At 43.6% G+C, this 21550-nt stretch overlaps 1 protein-coding gene across 1 annotated transcript in view; it reads right to left on the reverse strand.

Moving 5' to 3' along the window:
• The window catches only part of GABPA (GA binding protein transcription factor subunit alpha), a 35687-nt gene extending 17312 nt beyond the window's left edge, over positions 1 to 18375 (reverse strand). Inside the window, exons 1-3 of the mRNA XM_089659533.1 lie at positions 18223 to 18375; positions 7118 to 7218; positions 1580 to 1724 (exon numbers count right to left, since the gene is read on the reverse strand). Of these exons, the coding sequence (XP_089515659.1) occupies positions 1580 to 1724; positions 7118 to 7194 (222 nt within the window). The 5' untranslated portion in view covers positions 7195 to 7218; positions 18223 to 18375. The remainder of the gene's footprint in view (positions 1 to 1579; positions 1725 to 7117; positions 7219 to 18222) is intronic.
• Positions 18376 to 21550: the final 3175 nt, after the last annotated feature.

Raw genomic sequence — 21550 nt, forward strand, 5'->3', positions numbered from 1 at the left:
CTGGCTGGTTTTTTTTTCTCCCTGCTGTTCAGGAAGAACAAACAGCTAGACTGCTAACCTGTGTGCACAGAACTCTGTGCTGTGATTGGATACAGTCAATCAGCAAGGTTCAAGCAAAATCATTAGTCGAAATCTGCTGACAAACTCGTGCTATGTCCAATCACAGCATGGGTGAGCAGGGGGCGCATACCCGATAGAACAGAAGCAGGTGGCAATGTATATGTAGGTTGCCTAGCCTGCAGCTGCCGCCTGCTTGCATCACATGTACTGTGGGCTGACGTCCAGATGTTAAAGAAGAACTCAATCCTTCTATCCTTTACAGCCAAGGAATCTGCCATCTTACCCTCAGTTGCCATGGTGCTGCACACATTATCAGTTATGACACCAGCCATTTGATGGTTTGACAGTCTGGTTGAGAGCACAAGCAACTGACAGTTATTTACAGAATACCTTGAATGAGAGTGTTAAATCGATGGGTTTATTTTCACGATTTATAAACTATCCATAAAGTTATAGCCTCTGTTGGTTTAGCTGAGGAGTACAGAGAGAGGGAAGACATTCTTATCTAAATAGGGAAAGGATTGGGGGGGCATTGCATTACCACAAAGGATTTACTTGTATTTTCACTTTTCCAGCCAAATTGGGATAATCATGAAACCTATTTGCAGGTCGATCAAATTAGAAATTGTAACCTAGATATACACACTGTCTGCCCTAACAAAGGGTTAAACATCTCACTGCATGGGTGGGTACATCCAGTTCCACATTGCAAGCTATGTATAAAACTGCTCCAAAGAAACAACTAGAAAGATAAAAATGTTTTCAAGTCATTTGTAGACATGCTGTGTAATTAGGAATATATAATAAACCTAGAGTGGGTTTCTAAAATGTGATGGCAAAAATAGAAAACACTTTAAGAGAAAGGTTACAAAATTTTCAGCAAGTGCACATTGGAATACTATAGCATAAGCCCGTGTGAGGGCCATAATTGACCATGTGGGGACTCACAAGTAATCAAGGATCCCTGTGCAGTCAGCTCCATTCATCTTAACTGGGACACAGTTGCTGCTCCCGATTTTACAGCTGTACGTGTACACGGCACCGATTGTATGCTGTCTGTACCCAAGTGCCACACAGTTGTCAAATTGAGGGCAGTGGCCGCCACTCTGTCCAAATTGAAATGAATAGGACTGCTTGCACAGGGATACACGAACACCTGCGCATCCCCATGCGGGCAAACAAAGCCCTTGGATGGGCATACTCTAAAGTATGCCCATGGGAATGAAGCATTTAATTAATTATTACAGTGTATGTCTTTGTTCACAGGAAGTGACAAGGATACTGCATTACTGGCAAGACCAAGACCAACTATTTTTCTGCTGAAAATGTTCTTAGCGTATTAGAAAACTAATGCAGCCATCACATCCAAGAATTGGTATGCTGAAATATATTTACATTTTTGCTTTTTTCTTGGGTTTAGATATCCTAGAATGCCAGACTCTTGGCACATCGTTCACTGACGTACTGTGACTCTTAAGACAAAACACAGACTTACAGCTCCAAAAATTACGACTTATACCTGGATGTCTTGTAAGAAGATTTCATGTGCTTCAAGTGAACACTGAAGTCTGGGCTCTAGAAGCTTCTTAAGATTTCCGACTGGCTCATTTATATCAATAGATTGGCTGACAAACTCTGCTGTGGTATATGTCTGCTCTATAATGCTAAAAGAAAAAAGGACAAGAACATGAATTTAGAGTAAAAAGCATACAAACAGGAAAAGAGAAAAGCTGCAGGAGATGCAGTCAATATTGCACTTCTACTTGCTGCACTTGCAATGACTTAAATAGTTAAGAATGCTGATTTATTGTAATCTGGAATACCAGATCATAATTAAATACGTTCTCCCAAACACAAACATTACCAGGGTGCCACACTCTCATTGCTGCACTCAGCAATTAATAAAGGCCGATATACAAAACAGCCTTGAGCCCAGTATTTATTGAAAACCCCATTGAAAAATACAGAAAATATGCATTATATGGTGGAGCACTGAAGCGGATACAATCGGTTAAGTGAAGTGTCATCACAAATTTCTCACTGGCAATGTGGACTTCTTTTGTGCATACAAGGTGTTTTCACCGCTCAGATTTCGAAATACCATTGTTAGACACTCATAGAATGTAGAGTTTATTATGAATTATTTTATACACATCACATACTTTGCCATTTGTGAGTGTTCATCTTCACTGATTTATTTAATTGGATAGTGCAACAATTCCTCTTTTGCATATGTTCTGTATTCAAATAGTCCAACCTGCCCTCTTTTTTTTGTTTTATGCACCAAGCGCAGAGTAATTACACACTTAAAGTGATTATTTCGTTTGTTTTTTTTCTCACTGCTTACGAGATTGCAAACCATTTCAAAAACAAGATTGATGCAATTCGTAGGGGCATCTCTGCTACACAGACATCTATCCCACATAGCATACCTTATACTAAACCTCCCTCAACACTTTCCTCTTTTGACCTTGCTTCTTCTGAAGAGATCTCTAAGGTTTTTCAAAAGCCTGCCTCACCACCTGCCCTCTGGATCCTGTCCCCTCTCAACTACTACGGTCACCCTCTTCTTCTGTCCTATGCTCTCTCACTCACATCTTCAATCTCTCCCTCTCTAAAGGTATCTTCCCCACCGCTCTAAAGCATGCACACATCACTCCCATACTTAAAAAGCCCTCCCTGGACCCCACCAACCTGAGCAACTTAAGACCCATCTCCCTGCTCCCGTTTACCTCTAAACTCCTAGAACGCTTAGTCTACAATAGCCTGAGCTCCTACCTTACTGACAACAACCTTCTTGATCCTTTACAGTTTAGCTTTTGCTCACTACACTCCACTGAAACTGCCCTACTAAAACTCTAATGATCTACTAACAGCTAAAACCAATGGCCACTACTCCGTACTCTTACTACTTGACCTCTCCGCATCTTTTGCTACTGTTGACCATCCCCCCCTCCTCAAAAAAATCCACTCTCTTGGCCTCCGAGACTCTGCTCTCTCATGGTTCTTCTCCTACCTATCGCAGTGCTCCTTCAGTGTTACCTATAACTCTGGCTCCTCCTCTTCACTCCCTCTTTCTGTAGGGATCCCTCAAGGTTCTGTCCTTGGACCCCTTCTCTTCTCCATCTACACCTCCTTCCTTGGTCACTTGATAAACTCCCATGGCTTTAACCTCTTCCATACAGGGCACTTTTACCCCCTTCCTGCCCAAGCCAATTTTCAGCGCTCTCACACTTTGAATGACAATTGCGCAGTCATACAACATTGTACCCAAACTAAAATTTTTATCATTTTCTTCACACAACTAGAGCTTTCTTTTGGTGGTAATCACCACTGGGGTTTTTAGTTTCTGCTAAATTAACAAAAAAAAAAAGACTGAAAATTTTGAAAAAAAAACATGTTTTTCTTTGTTTCTGTTATAAAAGTTTGCAAATAAATAATTGTTCTTCATAAATTTAGGCCAAGATGTATTCTGCTACATGTCTTTGGTGAAAATAACCCAAATTAAGATGTATTTTTTAGTTTGTAGGAAAGTTATAGCGTTCACAAACTATGGTATAGATCTGAATATTGATCAATCCTGAAGTACTGACGGCCAATCTAATTTCTTGAGGTCCAAGAATGTCAGAACAGTACAGATATCCCCCAAATGACCCCTTTTTGCAGAGTAGACAGTCCGACGTACTTCATAAGGAGGCATGGCGAGTTTTTTTAAGTTGTATTTTTTTTCATAATTTTTCGGAAAATGAAAAAATTAAAAAAATTATTTTCACTATTTTTTTTGTACATACTGTCACCAGTGCAGTACAGCATCATCATATAACTGGCATGGTGGGGATCAGGGACACTGACTGGTGACAGTATAAAAAAAAAAACATTTTTAATTTTATTACTTTTTTTTCCTATAAGATTTTTTTTCATATTTCACTATGACCAAAGTAGTACAATGTTACCATAGTAACATTGTACTACTTTGGGGAAGTGATCAGTATTTATTTTTTTTTTTAACACAATTTGCTTATAGCAAAGAATTACTTTGCTATAAGCAAGCATTTACCTGAATGACATCTATTCATTCAGGGGGTTTTTTTTTTGTGCTTAGTTGTGACTTGGCCACGGCTAATCACATGACACAGCTGGGCTGTGATTGGCCCAGCTTGTGCATGTGATCGCTGTGACCACTGACAGCTAGACACACTAGTATACAATGGATGGCATGAATGAAGCCATCCATTGTATACAACTGTCATGTGACCTGCTGTGATTGGTCACAGCAGGTCACATGGTACCGGCATTGGGGCTGGTACTCAGATCTGTCATCGGCCATGTCCGAGGTACACGGCCGGTGACAGATTGCACCGCTCTGCAGGCACGCAAACTGTGCATGCCCGAAAGGACGCCACTGGAACGTGAGGGTTTTTGCCAGCCGCCATTCGGCCATAGGCCAGGTGGGAAGAGGTTAAGTACCATCTCTATGAAGATGACACACAAACCTATTTTTCTATCCCTCACCTCTTCAGTCTCCTCTCGCATTACTAACCTACTAAATGACTATCAGCATGGATGTCACTCCACTTCCTCAAATGAAATCTTTCCAAAACGGAGCTCATACTATTCCCTCCAGCCCGTGCCCCCTCCCCGGACTTCTCCATCAAGATCAATAATACAACCATCAGTCCCTCCCCTCATGCCAGGGCACTAGGTGTAATCCTGGACTCCCACCTGTCCGTTCAGCCCCAAATCCAATCACTGTCAAAATCACATTGACTTCACCTCCGCAACATCCCCAAGATACGCCCGTTGTTAACATCTGAAACTACTAAGCAACTTATTTACTCCCTTGTTATCGCCTTGATTATTGTTACTCCCTCCTCATTGGTCCTCCTAATCACAAGCTCTCTTCTCTTCAGTCTATCATGAATGCTGCTGCTAGACTCATCCACTTTACTAACCGTTCCATATCTGCAATCCCTCCACTGAACAAGCTGCTGGCACTACATAAATCCTGTATAATAATAATATTAAATAGGACACATGCCATGTCATACTTACCTGCTCTTTGCAATGGTTTTGCACAAAACACTCCCTATCCTCCCCTCCTCTTGGGGACCCTGCCAGCAATCTTGGCTCTTACCTGCACAGTGTCCCCACAGCAAGGCATTTACTATGGTGGTAATCATGCTCACTCCTGAGCCCTACTCTGTGTGTCTATAAAATAAAGTGGGGCTCGGCCCTGCCTCCCCCTCCCTTGTCACTGGCGCTGATTGACAGCAGCGGCTGTATCTGACCCAGTGAGATTTCCTTTTCTTTTTTACTTTTAGTATTCATGGCCAAAACATTTTTTAGAGCTGAACTCCAGCCTCACCCTTTTAACACTAAGATTCCCTCAAAACATTTATATAACCATTTACTATGGTTGCTTGCCGACATCCAAGATGAATGACATCCAGCCCATTCAGTGATGCCTACTACTTGTAACAATTGTGAGTATCCTTGCAGTACACAGATGAGGTTACTTGCACTGTGATCACTGCTAGGATGGGAAAGGAGTCAGTGTGCCCTGTTGCAGGTACTTTCATGTAATCTTGCAAACAGACAGGCAGACTGAAATCTGACGCCTATCCTATCAACACCGATCACAGTGTCTGTCCAACTGCATCTGCACGGAAACTGTAGTAGCTGGCAAAATTAGGCTCCTTGTACATGGGACACTTCTAAATGATGGAAATTGACTGCTGGAAAACATTCTGGGCATTTTGGAAGGTCTTCTGAGGTTATCTTTAAAAAATGCTACTAAACACAAACGTGCATAAAAGCAATATGCAACCGTGGCTAAACAACGTCTATTTAGCCACGGTTGCATACCACATTTATGCACGTTTGCATTTAGAAGCATTTTTTTAAAGATAACCTCAGGAGACCTTCCAAAATGCCCAGAATGCACTGAAAAACAGTAATTAACTATTTCAGACATTTTGAGAGAAACAGAGAAATCTGTGCAGAAATTATTGCAGCAGCGTCTAACATTTTCTTTCATGAGAAACCTCAAAGTATGGTGTACCATGTCCATTTGAGTACCGGGAAAACGCTTTGCATGCATTTTTCACGATAAAAAAAGGCTCTGGACAGAATCTGAAAATGGAAGAGTTAAAAAAAAAATTTAAAAACGCGCACACACACGTGGTTAGCAGCGTTTACAAGCGTTTGAAACGGTGATAAAATCTACTCCTGAACGCAAGTTTTCTGCGTTCAAAAAAAACGACTTAACTCAACTGCCTGTAAATGACTGTAAACGACAGTGTACATGGACACATAGGAAAATAGCGAGAGTTCAGGGGCTGCTGAAAAAAAACCCACTGAACAGCTCCTAAATGAGGGTTTATCAGCTGCAGTGTACATGAGCCCTTACAGCAACTCTGCTCCACACTAGAGCAATGATAGACAAGATGTTAACAAATTAACCCACCCAGTCTCTCTCAGCCAACAATCAACAGCCAGCCCACTAATACACTATCAGCTGAGAGCTCTTAGGAGTAGAGTGACTGCACCAGCCAAAATCAGGTGATAGACTTGTAGGGCACGCTGCCTGCCCTTCACCAGGTGATAGTGTCACCAGGTCTGAAAAACAAAAAATATAGGAGAAAAGGAGCAAGGTGATAGCATCCATTTTGGATACCTAAACAGAGCAAAAAAAAAAAAAAAAAAAGAGCCCCAAGGCATGTTCTAATCGTGACCCAAGACTTCAGTTTTAGGTTTTGGATTGAGCAAGGAAAGGTTAAAATCCTTGGCAGTTTATCATTTGCTGTCTGTGTACAACTGGGGTATTTCCTTTCACTTCTCATCCCAAAGACACCATAGGAAGCTAGAAAGTAATGTCCCAAAATGTTTGACATGGAGGGGGGGAACCAGCAACTCCATTAAAGTCCCTGAGAAGGTTAAAAACACCAATGGGTGATTTAACCCACAAATGTTCACTTACAGTTACATATCTGTTCTGGGCAAACATTTAACCATAAGTAATGAGCAAAACATAGACCTGTCCGATTTTAGCACATACCTTTCCTCAGTGCACTCCGTCTTGTCTGAACCATCTATTTCTATCTCTATCAGCTCCTCAGCCTCCCTCTTCGTCATGGCTGAAACGTCACAATGGCAAGCCTAGTACATGAAAATTAGGTTATTAGCAATACTCAGTCATTTCTATGAAAATATATATTCTAAACATACAAGTTTTTTTTATTTCATAATACCGTTTTCTGAAAAGTTTGTCAAACACACTGCTAAAGAAAGACAAATACATGAGCAGCCACAACATATGTAGAATGTTTACCTACAGGCATTATACCAGATAGGTCCTAGTAGTAGCCAGCAACTTAACATACAATCTAATCCCCTCTTACTACCATAGAAGTGATTGAGAAGCTGTAAAGATGCCTAGATCACTTTTACTGAACAGCAGAAGATGGCAAAAAAAAAAAAAAAAAAAAAGATGCCATGTTCATGGCTGCAGCTATGAGCTTGCTTTAATCGCTTGAAGTCCAGGCTGTTTTTACGCTTTTGAAGTGTTTAGCTCAGGGATACCTATGATCAATTCTTTAAAAAATAAGTTTACCTTTTAACAAAAAATAAATGCACTTTTTTTGCAGGTTTAAAAAAAAAAGAAAAGTGCATTTATTATTTTGTGTTTGTGAAGTCTCTAAAGCATTGCACCAGCATTCAGCAGATTGTAGTGACAAACAGGTCTCTCTCTGACCTGTCAGTATTATCTACTTGCTTGTACATCCCATACGAGCGAGCAGATACTACTGACAGGAAGGCTCAATGAACTACCACGGCGCTGTGCAGTGCCATGGTAGTTCACTGAAAACTACAAGCAGACAGGCACAAATGCTGCCAGGACTTTTTCCCATTCACAGAATACTATGAATAAGTGACATGGCTGGATGGGTGGAGCTCCGCATGGGCACTTTTTTAATTTAACAGCTAGCTGTCACAGCAGAGAAGGGGCCGGTCTGATCATAACATGTTACACCCTGAATATGGGTGTAACATGTTACGAAAGGTGAACTTATCCTTTAAGGCCCTTTTACCACAGGGTGGACAAATCAGGTCCACCTGTCAGTATTTCTGGTAGATCCCAACGGACCCTCTATTTTCCTCTGTAGAGCGGTGAGTGAAACAGATGTCTGTTTACACCCGACTGCCAAGCGATCCGTTAGACGTAAGAGGTATGAATCCCCGTCTGTTTTTAACAGATCAGACGGCAGTCAGATGTAAACAGACAGGTGGTCCGTTTACATCTGTCCGCCCATAGACGAGAACGGAAGGCGTCTGTGTCCACTCTGCGTAAGTGGAGTGAACACAGAACAGCCATCGGCTTGCTAAGGAGACAGATCCCTCGCTGAGCTAGCGGAGCCCGCCCCGTCTGGAAGGGGCCTTAAGCTGAATTCAAGGCAGATATTAAAGACTCAAAATGTATGCAGCACTACAACCAATACATGTACTTTTTTAAAGCAGTGTTAAGTACCTGAATCTGACCTGGGTTCAACCTCTTGCAGTCCCTGTACAGCAGAACTGAACTATGAGAGGAAGCAGCAGTACAAGGAGCTAACTATGCAATTTTGTAAATCTCCAATATGCCATGTTAATGCATGGTCCACTACTTGTAAGCATTTAATGAAGTACCTGAGCAGCATCTCACCTAAACATGTCAAAGTGGTTCTAAAATTATATCGATTTTTATCTTAATGCATTCAGGTAAAACAAAACTCCCCTCTACCTACCCAATTCACCCCTATCCCTAAAGACCTGCCCGACTCTTCTCACTACTCCAGCGCTCTCCTGACTGCAGCACCGCTCCCATCTCTTTCTGTTCTGACCGAAGACATTGAGAGCAGCGGCCATGGGCTCCTGCTAACATTTGTGAGGAGGGGACAGGGGTGGGGCTTACCGGCGCTGTGTGTGCCTATGGGCATACACAGCCAGGCTCAGCCACGCACCCTGGCTTGCTAAAGAGCCACTCAGGGAAGGAGAAGCTGAGAGCGCCGGTGGGGGACAACTCTGTGAAATATTACATAGAGTAGGTAAGTATAAATGCTTTTTTATTTTAATTAAAAAAAAAAAAACCTTTGGCATCACTTTAAAATGGACACTATATGGAGTACTCCCTAGTCATTTGCTACTCATAAGAACTTGTAAGAGGCAACAAAAGTATTCATTGAAAAGTACTGCAGTGCTGGGTAAACGTGTATACGCTGCACAACCATTTTGTAGCCCCAGCTTTCATCGTAGACCATGAAGCATTAATACTGAACTAAGCAGGATAGCACTGAACTTGATAACCAATCATTTCGGAGTCCCCAAAAAAACATTTCTAAATGCTCTGGGAAACGTTAGTACTTGCTCATGTTTATTGAACAGCAAGATTTGGTAAGTCAACAAAATAAAAGGAAAAAGTGAAAACAGACTTGCACACGTGCTTCCGGATGAAGCTTACAGGAAGTGAATACAGACTAAAAGCTACACAGGAAACAGATTTACAAAGAGTTAAGAAAAACAAGGAAACCAGCCTAGCTGTGTACAAAGAACATAACCCATGCAGTGCGGGATCTCCGAACAAACCGTAAAATGAAACCTGAATTATACAGTACTTAAAGTAGTATGTGAAAATAAATTTCTATTGTAAATTAGAAAGACCACAGATTTGATCAATGCCACTACTGATAGTGGTTGTAAAGCCTTAAGGTTTTTCTTTAACGTAATGCATTCTCTGCATGAAGGTAAAAAAACTTCTGTGTCCAGGATTACCCCAGCCCTCCCCTTATACTGACTTGAGCCTGATCTCAATTAAGTGCTGCACCCAAGAAAGGCAGTTTTCCCTCCTCATGAGGGAGTGGGGGGTGAGGCAAATCCACACTATGTCTATGGACGAAGACAGCAGGGCTCAAGAGCGAGCTTGCAGGAGTGCCCACCCCTAGCAAGCAGTTGCTTGGGTGGGAAATAGATGGTTGGGGGAACTCTGAACGCAGGAGGAGCCTGAAATGCCATCGGGGGACCCCAGAAATGGAGGATTGGGTCTGCTTTGTGCAAAACCATTGCATGGAGTAGGTAAGTTTGACTATTTTATTAATTTAAAGGTTTATAATCGCTGGAAACCATTTGTTTTCATGGAACAGGCTCCTCCATCCACACTGCACAGCACAGATGGATGCATCTCCCGGTGCTACTATTGTAATTTGACAGCCAGCATCACTAGCTATAAAAATCCCCAGTCTGCATCTGAAAGTACTGAATCATGTGAGCTGCACACCAACGTCAACTTTTCCAAGCACCTTTATTCAAACCACCAGCAGCACGACAGTATAAAAAGCATCCCTGCCCAGGAACCGCCCTTCCAACGCATTTCACCACCATAACCGTAAAATGTTACTAAACCCATGACCCTTCGTTCATTATATCTGGTCTCCCACAGTACACAGAGCATGGACATGCAACTAGTTTAGTAAATATAAACTGCTAAATACATTTTTCTCATCAGCAGTATATAGCAGTCTTGTGATTTCTATCAGTGTCCGGCCAAACACTGGTTCATTTTGTAGGAGTTTTCATTCTCCCGAGTGTCCTCTAAGGCTGCAGGACCCCTGACCCTGTGTCTGGACAGTGCTGATCACATGCACCCTCCCAACAAAATAAAAACTTTAGCAATACACACCAAACTCAGCATGTGCAGCTTGCCCCTACTGCTCTCTACTTTGGCAGATAGATTGGGGACAGTAAAAGGGGAGCATCAGAGAAGACAAACAGGCTTTTTTTTTTTTTTTTACACACACAATGTGCAGGATTAACCTCTTAGGTATAACAAGCATGCTTTACTGCATATACAGACCGACTTTACTATTATAGGTTTAATAACACTTTATTGCTCATTTTCATCCTTATAACGAAGTCTATTATAGCGAAACTCTTCAAGGGGAGGTACCTGGGCACTTATGCTTCATATGCATTCATATTGCTGGTGGTTTGAATAAAGGCACTTGGAAACGTTGACACTGGTGTGCAGCTCACATGTTATCAATACCGTTAGACTGAGGCTAGAGACAGACTTTGAACAGATACCTGGGCATCCGCACTAGAAGGGAAGGGTGTGGAGAGGCGTTTCTTCTTCTGTATACATGACAATGCCTGCATCTGACTTGATGCAGGCAATGTTCCACCCTCTTTAATTTTCCTTTTTTATTGATTTAATATGCCCATTAAAGTAAATTAAACCTCCACCTATCATATAACTTTATATATTTTTATTATTGCTTTCACCGTTTCAAAGTAGAAATGAACCGCTTAGAATAGTGATCATCAAGCTACCTGCCTATGACAAGGGGGTCTGTCATGCATAATGAATCATTTTTTTTCTTTAAATAAAAATTTAGATCTGAGTCTAATGATTGGTACCAGATTCAACCTCTAATAGTATACACAGTATATCACTTCAATCTGTCATTCTCAGAGAGGATTAGATATTTTGTTCCCTAATCGTATAGCTGGTTCAGGCAGTCATTGCCAGTAAAGGATTCTCAACAAAATATTAAAAATTAACATTTTATTTATGATTATATTCAATTGTCTAATTACTTTTGGTCCCTTGAAGAAAAAAAAAAAGGGGGGGATGGCAAATCTTAAGAGCTGTAATTCCTAAACCCTTCCTCCAATTTGGATGTATGAACCCTCAAACTAAACCTGAGAATGTGCACTTGCAGCCCATATCCATTATATAACTATAGCTTGAACATGTTTTGGTAAATACCTGAAAAGACTAAAATTGTGCCTGTGTCCAAATATATATGGACCTAACTGTATGTTTTTAAACCAAAGTTTACTATAACTTTAAGGTCAGTTTTACTTTATAAGTAAGTGATGGGGTGGGACCAAACTATAACTGGAGTGGTTTCAGATAAAAATCACCTTAAGGCTTGGTTCACACTACAGTGACCTGACAGTTGCGTGACTTACGGTGCAACTTTGACAGGCGACTTCCTGGTGACTCGATATAACCTGAGTATGACTTTGATGTGACTGACGCGCAGCTTTCATGCCATGCTACTTTGGCCTGGGTAATCTTCCTGTAATACCAGATCCAAATCGCATCAATGCAGATGAGGATCCAACTTGGAGGTGACTTCCATTAAAGTCTATGAGCGCAAGTTGGATAGAAGTCACCTTGAAATAGTACAGGAACCTTTTCTAAAGTCGGAGCAACTTCAATAGTGCTAATTAAGACGCTCTCATTGACTAACATGGGATTTCGCATATCATGCAACTTGGGATCTCACAAGTCGGATCCCAAGTCGCGGCACTGTAAACCAAGTCTTAAGGCTCCATAGTGTATTCTTAAGCTCCTAGAAGCTGCTGCTAACATATTTTGTTTCTAGAAAATAAATAAATAGTGTTATCTTATGTGTCCATGCACACTACTTTAGGCTATTAGCATTTTTTGAGCTTCAACATCTCAGAAAATATACATTTTTCATAGTTTTATTGGAGCGTTTTTCCAGCAGAAAAAAAAAACGTTAAAAACGCACCTAAACACTACTAAAACACTAAGCTTTTTCGCCCCTGTACATGTACTGTAAAAACGCTAATAAAATGCTAATGCTCCTAAACGCTACTGAAAAAAAAAAGCCAAAACAAAAAAATTACCAGTGTTTTTTGAGCAATAAAATAAATAATAAAAAAAAAACCACAAACCCGCTAATGAGCATAGAGCCTTAGGCCAAGTCTGGGCCACCAACAAAATCACTAAGACTAAACTAGCCGCCTCCTCCTCTGGCACTTCTGCCTCAGTGTCCAAACTAGAAAACTGTCGTCACTACCACGCCATGTATCAGGATTTACAGCATTACAATCAGAATCACCTGTGTCACAGAACCCTATATATATATATATATATATGTGTGATTTAAAATCATCTTTTACAGGGTTATGATTTTCCCAGCCTTTGTCACTGTTGAGTTAGCTGAATCGCTCTGCATAGAATTACAAAGAGAAATGTAAGTAAAGACTCAACATTTAAGCACAAAGAGATGGGTCTATTTATACTTTCTCCAAGGACAATTAGCATGGAAATGTACTTATTACTTGGACATACAGTGGGGATCGAAAGTTTGGGCACCCCAGCAAAAAAATTGTATTAATGTGCATAAAGAAGCCAAGGAAAGATGGAAAAATCTCCAAAAGGCATCAAATTACAGATAAGACATTCTTATAATATGTCAACAAAAGTTAGATTTTATTTCCATCATTTACACTTTCAAAATAACAGAAAACAAAAAAATGGCGTCTGCAAAAGTTTGGGCACCCTGCAGAGTTAATATCTTGTACTGCCCCCTTTGGCAAGTATCACAGCTTGTAAACGCTTTTTGTAGCCAGCCAAGAGTCTTTCAATTCTTGTTAGAGGTATCTTTGCCCATTCTTCCTTACAAAAGTCTTCCAGTTCTTTGAGATTTCTGGGCTGTCTGTCACGCACTGCTCTTTTAAGGTCTATCCATAGATTTTCAATGATGTTGAGGTCAGGAGATTGTGAAGGCCATGGCAAAACCTTCAGTTTACGCCTCTTGATGTAATCCCCCGTGGATTTCGAGGTGTGTTTAGGATCATTATCCATTTGTAGAAGCCATCCTCTCTTTAACTTCAGCTTTTTCACAGATGGCATCAAGTTACCATCCAAAATTTTCTGAAATTTTATTGAATCCATTTTTCCTTCTACTCGTGAGATGTTCCCTGTGCCACTGGCTGCAACACAACCCCAAAGCATGATTGATCCAACTCCATGCTTAACAGTTGGACAGAGGTTCTTTTCATTAAATTCTGTGCCCCTTCTTCTCTAAACGTACCTTTGCTCGTTCCGGCCAAAAAGTTCAATTTTAACCTCATCGGTCCACAGAACTTGTTTCCAAAATGCATCAGGCTTGTCTATATGTTTATTTGCAAAGTTCAAACGATGATTTTTGTGGTGAGGACGTAGAAGAGGTTTTCTTCTGATGACTCTTCCATGAAGACCATATTTGTACAAGTATCTCTTTATAGTGGAATAGTGTACCACAACTCCAGTGTCTGCAAGATCTTTCTGGAGGGATCGTGCAGCCAAACGTGGGTTTTGAATTGTTTTTCTCACAATCCTGCGAGCTGTTCTGTCTGATATTTTTCTTGGTCTTCCAGATCTTGCTTTAACTTCCACTGTTCCTGATGACTGCCATTTCTTAATTACATTCCGAACAGAGGATATTGACATCTGAAAACGCTTTGCTATCTTCTTATAGCCTTCTCCAACTTTATGAGTGTCAACTATTTTCAGTTTCAGTTTTCTAGACAACTGCTTAGAAGAACCCATGGTGTTGATTGTTGGGGCAAGGTCAGATGAGTCTGGGCATTTAAAACCTTTGAGATTGACATCATCTGGTCTTCCCAGGCGATGATTGAGAACAATCCATGACACTGGCAGGTCTCAGCTTTGCAAAGGGGGCAGTGCATGCTATAAATTCTGCAGGGTGCCCAAACTTTTGCAGACGCCATTTTTTTGTTTTTCTGTTATTTTGAGTGTAAATGATGGAAATAAAATCTAACTTTTGTTGACATATTATAAGAATGTCTAATCTGTAATTTGATGCCTTTTGGAGATTTTTCCATCTTTCCTTGGCTTCTTTATGCACATTAATACAAATTTTTAGCTGGGGTGCCCAAACTTTCGATCCCCACTGTATTATACATAAACAAGGAATGGTCGCACTCCAGATAGAGATACAAAGTAAGACGCAGGAGTCAGACACCTTGAAGTGTAGGCCGTAAGGGATTGTAGAGTGCATTCTAGCTCTGTACAAGAGCGAAGACTGAAATCCACCTGCACACTGATGGCATCACTTTCCAATTCTGTACTTAACTATTGTCCTCTACTGACAGTCTCTTTTACATTTACCAAAACGACACAATTTGAAGACAAATCCATACAGTTCAATCAATTTCTATCACGTCACACAGGCCTTTATATTACAAAGTTGTTGAGAGATTTACAACAGATTGAATAATCAGATTGTACAGTGTATGGTAAAGTTGACACACGAGTGGTCCAATCAGACCCTTTTGTTAGTTTTTCAGGTAGACCTGATTGAAAGCTCCATGTTATGTTCACCCTACACATTACAATCAGATTGTATAATCTCCTTAGATATACCAACAACCGTGTAGTGCAAGAGCCAGCCTGATTGGATACAGATTGAATGGATAATTTAGGTAGGTGCTCAAATGACATAGTTTTGATAAATCTTGTACAGAGATTGTATGGTCAGATTATAATGTGTATGGTGACCCTTAGCCTAAGAGCAGCTGCATGTAAACAGATTTGTTTCCATTAACATCCCATTTCTTCCAAGTCAATCCAGGTCTGATGCAGAAAAAAAAAAAAAAGGAAAGGTCTGAATCCCTTTCCATTTTTCTTGACCTAAAAGTGGCGCATCAGTGGTAATCTGATGTGAATGGATGCAAGTCTGTTTCACCAAAAAATCTAACATAGGTCTGGAAAGCTTAGTTTAGTAAAGTGGACCTTTTCCTAATTAAAAATGATTAGTGACCAGCAGGACTGTTAATGCAGAAGAGGCATATTATGTCTCTTCTGCATTAAAGTATTCTTACTCATCTGTCCACTCTGTTCACTTTCAGTCGCAGTGTACAATTTCAACATCTGCAGAGATGAATCAACTCCTGAGTATGCATGGATGTGATGTCATCTTGGCCCAGCCAATCAAATGGGTGAAAATCAGTAAATGGTGCAGATAGCTAATGGACATCACATTGCTGCAGTGGAGAATAGTTCTTTTTTAAAGTCGAACTAAGCTGCAGAAATACTCACCTCCACCTTCCAGCAACATAGTAGTTTCATCTTCTCCCTGGCTACATTCAGGTACCTCTTGACTGACCTTTGCAGGGAATGACGTCATCTCGTGCATGCTCCTGGAATTCCATCACAGCCAGAGTGCCAGGAACGCACACTGAGCATGCACAACTTAATGTACATTCAATAGAAGACTGCGAGCAGCCAAGTAAATGTTATTGCAAAAGACATGGATGCTGAAATAAAGAGCTGCCTGCTTCTAGTTTGGTTTTTTTTTTTAAACAAGTTAAAGTGGTATTAAAGCGGAGTTCCAATTGAAAAAAAATTAAAATAAAAGTCAGCAGCTACAAAAACTGTAGCTGCTGACTTTTAAAATACAGACACTTACCTGTCCTTGGTCCAGAGGTATCCTCACCATAGCTGGTTTCACCGGCCGTTTTCTCTCCCTGGCATCTTCAGTGTGGGCACCCGGCTGTGACAGTTTGCAGCCTCACAGCCGGGTGCCCGATGCGCTTTGTGAATAGCCCAGTAGTGTTCTGGGACCTGTCATGTATCCCAAAAGACTACGGGGAGGAAAACTTCTGATCACCTTAGGTGATTGCAGCGGAAGTGGGAGCGGGTACCTATCAAATTACCTAATATGCTGATCCTTCAAGAGCAGGACTGGTCTAGTGAATGGACTGTTCCTAATATCATCATGCCCATAGACCGGCTCTGGATTTTTAAGGACAGCATGAACAGTCCACAACTGGACATGGGAAGCGCAGTTTTCCAGAGGATGTAAGGAACAGGTAAATATAGCTTTTCCTTGACCACTAGACAAAACGAGCTGTTAACCCATGCAGTGTGACCACAGCCCCACATGAGAAGATAAAAAAATTTGTCTGGAGTTCTTTAAGGGCTAGTTCACATTAGACGTAGTCCAGTACACTTTTTTTCTGCATCAAAAATGCATGCACAGTGTTTCCCATGTATTCCAATGGCCCTAGTTCATACCAGTGCAGCCAGTTTCTGGTGCAGAAAAAAAAAAAAAGTAGAACATGCTGCATTTTTTCTGCACAGAACCATACTAGAACAAAACATATCCGGAATGCGTCTGGAGTGCACTTTTGTAGTGCGACCTGGCCCTAAGGGCTCGTTTACGCCATATCTCTGCATCCACTGTGCTTTTCTTCATGCACTTTTGCATGTGTTTATACGTGCTTGCAGTGCATTCTTATTGCATTTGTGGTGGGTTTTTTAAAATAATTTCTTCATTTAAATGTATTTCCTTTACTAAGTAACATTTACACACGATCACGCACATTCATGTGCCACAGAACCCGTGTAATTAATGTGTGTTCGGGGTTAAAGGGATGATGGGCAACCCTACCCCCTGTACCCGGATGTAGTTCTATCTCTGGTGCCCCTGCTGCTCATATGATGAATGGGAGTGGAGCAGGGACCCCCAATAATGAGCAAACCCCCCAAACCAACAGTACAGATCCTGGAGTGACCAGAGGACAACACAGGAGGAGAGGACACAACCAAGCCTGGAGGCCAGGGAGATGACACCACACAGGGGAGATCCTGGAGTGACCAGAGGAGGACACAACCAAGCCTGGAGGCTGGGGAGACAGGACACCACACAGGGGGAGACAGGACACCACACAGGGGAGATCCTGGAGTGACCAGGGGAGGACACAACCAAGCCTGGAGGCTGGGGAGATGACACCACACAGGGGATCCTGGAGTGACCAGAGGAGGACACAACCAAGACTGGAGGCCGGGGAGATGACACCATACAGTGCAGATCCTGGAGTGACCAGAGGAGGACACAACCAAGACTGGAGGCCGGGGAGATGACACCATACAGTGCAGATCCTGGAGTGACCAGAGGAGGACACAACCAAGACTGGAGGCTGGGGAGATGACACCACACAGGGGAGATCCTGGAGTGACCAGAGGAGGACACAACCAAGCCTGGAGGCCGGGGAGATGACACCACACAGGGGAGACGGGACACCACACAGGGGATCCTGGAGTGACCAGAGGACGACACAACCAAGCCTGGAGGCCGGGGAGACAGGACACCACACAGGGCAGATCCTAGAGTGACCAGAGGAGGACACCACCATCCATAACAAAGACAGCGCATGACACATTACATCATCACCAATAGGAGGCCAGAGACGACGGTGTGGACACAGCACAGGTCCTCCGAGGACCCTCCACAGCTCCGCTCTCTAACCATATCCTTCTCCCCAGTGACAGGCCCCGGCCGGCCTCCCTTCCCCTCCTCTTACCTCCCCGCCGACGCCTTCCTCCGCTCTTCCCAGGTAAAACTGACCGTGCCGCCAACACGCAGCGCGGCCGACGGAAACAAAACACAGCCCGGGCGGAAAAGACGAGAGACTGGCTCCCCTCCACCGGATGTCCAATGACGCGCTTCCGCACTACCTCGCGCAGCCGGTTGGCGGGAAAGGACGCAAGCAGTGAAGAGGCGGAGGGAATGGAAAGTGGGCGGGGATGTCGGGAATGCGCTCGGAGATTCCCGCCTAGGAACAGGAACGCGCTGGCTGTGCTTCGCGCTTTAGTACGCGAGTTGTACGTGTAGTGTAGCTGGAAAACACTGTATAGAAAGGAGAATAGTGTGAGGCAGTACGAATGTTGGGAAGGAGCCTGTACAGGAAGAAGTATGAGGTGATATTACCGGCTGAACTCATAAAATGTTCATTTGTGCTGCTTTCACACTGATCCGTTTTTTTCCACTTTTGTGTAAAAAAAAAAAAAAAAAAAAAAATACAACCGCGCGGCCCTGTATTCCTATGGAACTCTTCACACTGATCAGTTGCAGGTCTAATGGGTTTTTCAAAGCTCAGCTTGCTGCATTTTTGGTGTACTAAAAAAAACTGCAGCAAAAACACCTTCTGATTGAAATCAATGGAAAACATCTGCGTTGCGTTTTTGGTGCAGTTTTGGAGTCATGTCCTTTAAAAACGCACTGCATGTTTCTGCTGCGGATCAGTGTGAAAGTATGCAGGTTGCTCCTCACAAGACCTCCTACTTTCTAGCTCCCTGGTCTCCTCCCACGCCCGACTGCAGGACTTCCCCCATCCTCTGGAACTCCCTACCCCAATCCATCAGACTGTCACCTTCCCTCCTCACCTTTAGGCGCACCCTGAAAACCCATCTCTTCAGGGAAACCTACCCCACCCTCACCTAACAGCCGATCTCCTCCACTCCTCCCACCACCCCATCCCCCACAGCCACTTCCTCCTGTACCTCTATCCCCTCCCTCCTAGATTGTAAGCTGGAAAGAGCAGAGCCCTCGAACCCCTCGTGTATTGTTTTGTTACTGTATTGTCTCATGTTCTGTCCCCCCCACTACAATGTACAGCGCTGAGCAAACCTTTTGGTGCCATATAAATACTGTATAATAATAATGAACAGAACTCCCATACTTTCCTATCAGCCAATGCATTTTTCTGGTGTGCTCTGCATATTGTAACATGTTTTTGCCATGTTTTGCAATTTTTGGCTGATAGGAAAGTATGGGAGTTCTGTTCATTATTATTATACAGTATTTATATAGCACCAAAAGGTTTGCTCAGCGCTGTACATTGTAGTGGGGGACAGAACATGAGACAAGACAGAAACAATACAGGAGGGGTTCGAAGGCCCTGCTCTTTCCAGCTTACAATCTAGGAGGGAGGGGATAGAGGTACAGGAGGGAGTGGCTGTGGGGGATGGAGTGGTAGGAGGAGTGGAGGAGATCGGCTCTTAGGTGAGGGTGGGGTAGGCTTCCCTGAAGAGATGGGTTTTCAGGGTGCGCCTGAAGGTGAGGAGGGTAGGTGACAGTCTGATGGATTGGGGTAGGGAGTTCCAGAGGATGGGGGAAGTCCTGCAGTCGGGCGTGGGAGGAGGAGACCAGGGAGCTAGAAAGTAGGAGGTCTTGTGAGGAGCAAAGAGTCTTGATGCGACTATATTTGATCCATTAAATTAACCCTACCACTCAACCGTCACCCTATCCCTTAACCTTACCATTCAGCCGCCACCCTAGCCCTTAACCGTACCACTCGAGAGAGAGGAGGGGGGAGAGAGAGAGGAGGGGGGAGAGAGAGAGGAGGGGGGAGAGAGTGAGAGGAGGGGGGGAGAGTGAGAGGAGGGGGGGAGAGTGAGAGGAGGGGGGAGAGTGAGAGGAGGGGGGAGAGTGAGAGGAGGGGGGAGAGAGAGAGAGGAGATCGATCATCTATTGCACTTATCTAGGGTCTGTGGCCATGATACCCGACATGCAGCGATGGAGTCTCCTCTCTTGCTCCCCCTCTTCATGGTCAGCTCTAGGTTCCGCCCTCTGGCCGTGACGGTTGCATGCACTGATCAGAATAGATGGCCGGCTGGCTGCAGAGAGGCCAGGTGAGTGGTTTGGGTTCATAAGCCGAGCCCACCTTCCCCTGTTCTAGAATTGCTGATCCCATCCTCGTGCCTCCCGCCCGAGCCCTCCCGACCTGCCAAACCCTAGTCCCTTGCCACGCGGCAGATACGCCCCTGCCTGGCGGGCTGGATAAATGTCCTCGGCAGGCCGCATGTGGCCCGCGGGCCATAGTTTGAGGACTCCTGCCCTAGCCCTTAACCCTACCACTCATCGTCACCGTAGCCCTTAACATTACCATTCAACCGTCACCGTAGCCCTTAACCCTACCACTCAACCGCCACCCTAGCGCTTAAGCCTACCATTTCACCGGTACCCTAGCCCTTAACCCTACCATTCAACCGTCACCCTAGCCTTTAAGCCTACCATTCAGCCACCACCCTTGCCCTTAACCCTACCACTCATCGTCACCGTAGCCCTTAACTTTACCACTCATTGTCACCGTAGCCCTTAACATTACCACTCAACCGCCACCCTAGCCCTTAAGCCTACCATTCAACCGGTACCCTAGCGCTTAACCCTACCATTCAACCGTCACCCTAGCCCTTAACCCTACCACTCAACCGCCACCCTAGCCCTTAAGCCTACCATTCAACCGTCACCCTAACGCTTAACCCTACCATTCAACCGTCACCGTAGCCCTTAACCCTACCACTCAACCGTCACCGTAGCCCTTAACCCTACCACTCAAACGTCACCGTAGCCCTTAACATTACCACTCAACCGCCACCCTAGCCCTTAACCCTACCATTCAACCGTCACCCTAACGCTTAACCCTACCATTCAACCGTCACCGTAGCCCTTAACCCTACCACTCAACCGTCACCGTAGCCCTTAACCCTACCACTCAACCGTCACCGTAGCCCTTAACCCTACCACTCAACCGTCACCGTAGCCCTTAACCCTACCACTCAACCGTCACCGTAGCCCTTAACCCTACCACTCAACCGTCACCGTAGCCCTTAACCCTACCATACAACCGTCACCGTATCCTTTAACATTACCATTCAACCGATGGTCAGTGGGAAGAATGCTCCTCGTACTTGTGGTCGGTGGGAAGAATGCTCCTCGTACGTGTGGTCGGTGGGAAGAATGCTCCTCGTACTTGTTGTCGGTGGGAAGAATTCTCCTCGTACTTGTGGTCGGTGGGAAGAATGCTCCTCGTACTTGTGGTCGGTGGGAAGAATGCTCCTCGTACTTGT

This window comes from Staurois parvus, unplaced genomic scaffold (assembly GCF_062004578.1).
Source record: "Staurois parvus isolate SC_StPar_1 unplaced genomic scaffold, SC_StPar_1.0 ptg001162l, whole genome shotgun sequence".
NCBI classification, from domain to species: domain Eukaryota; kingdom Metazoa; phylum Chordata; class Amphibia; order Anura; family Ranidae; genus Staurois; species Staurois parvus.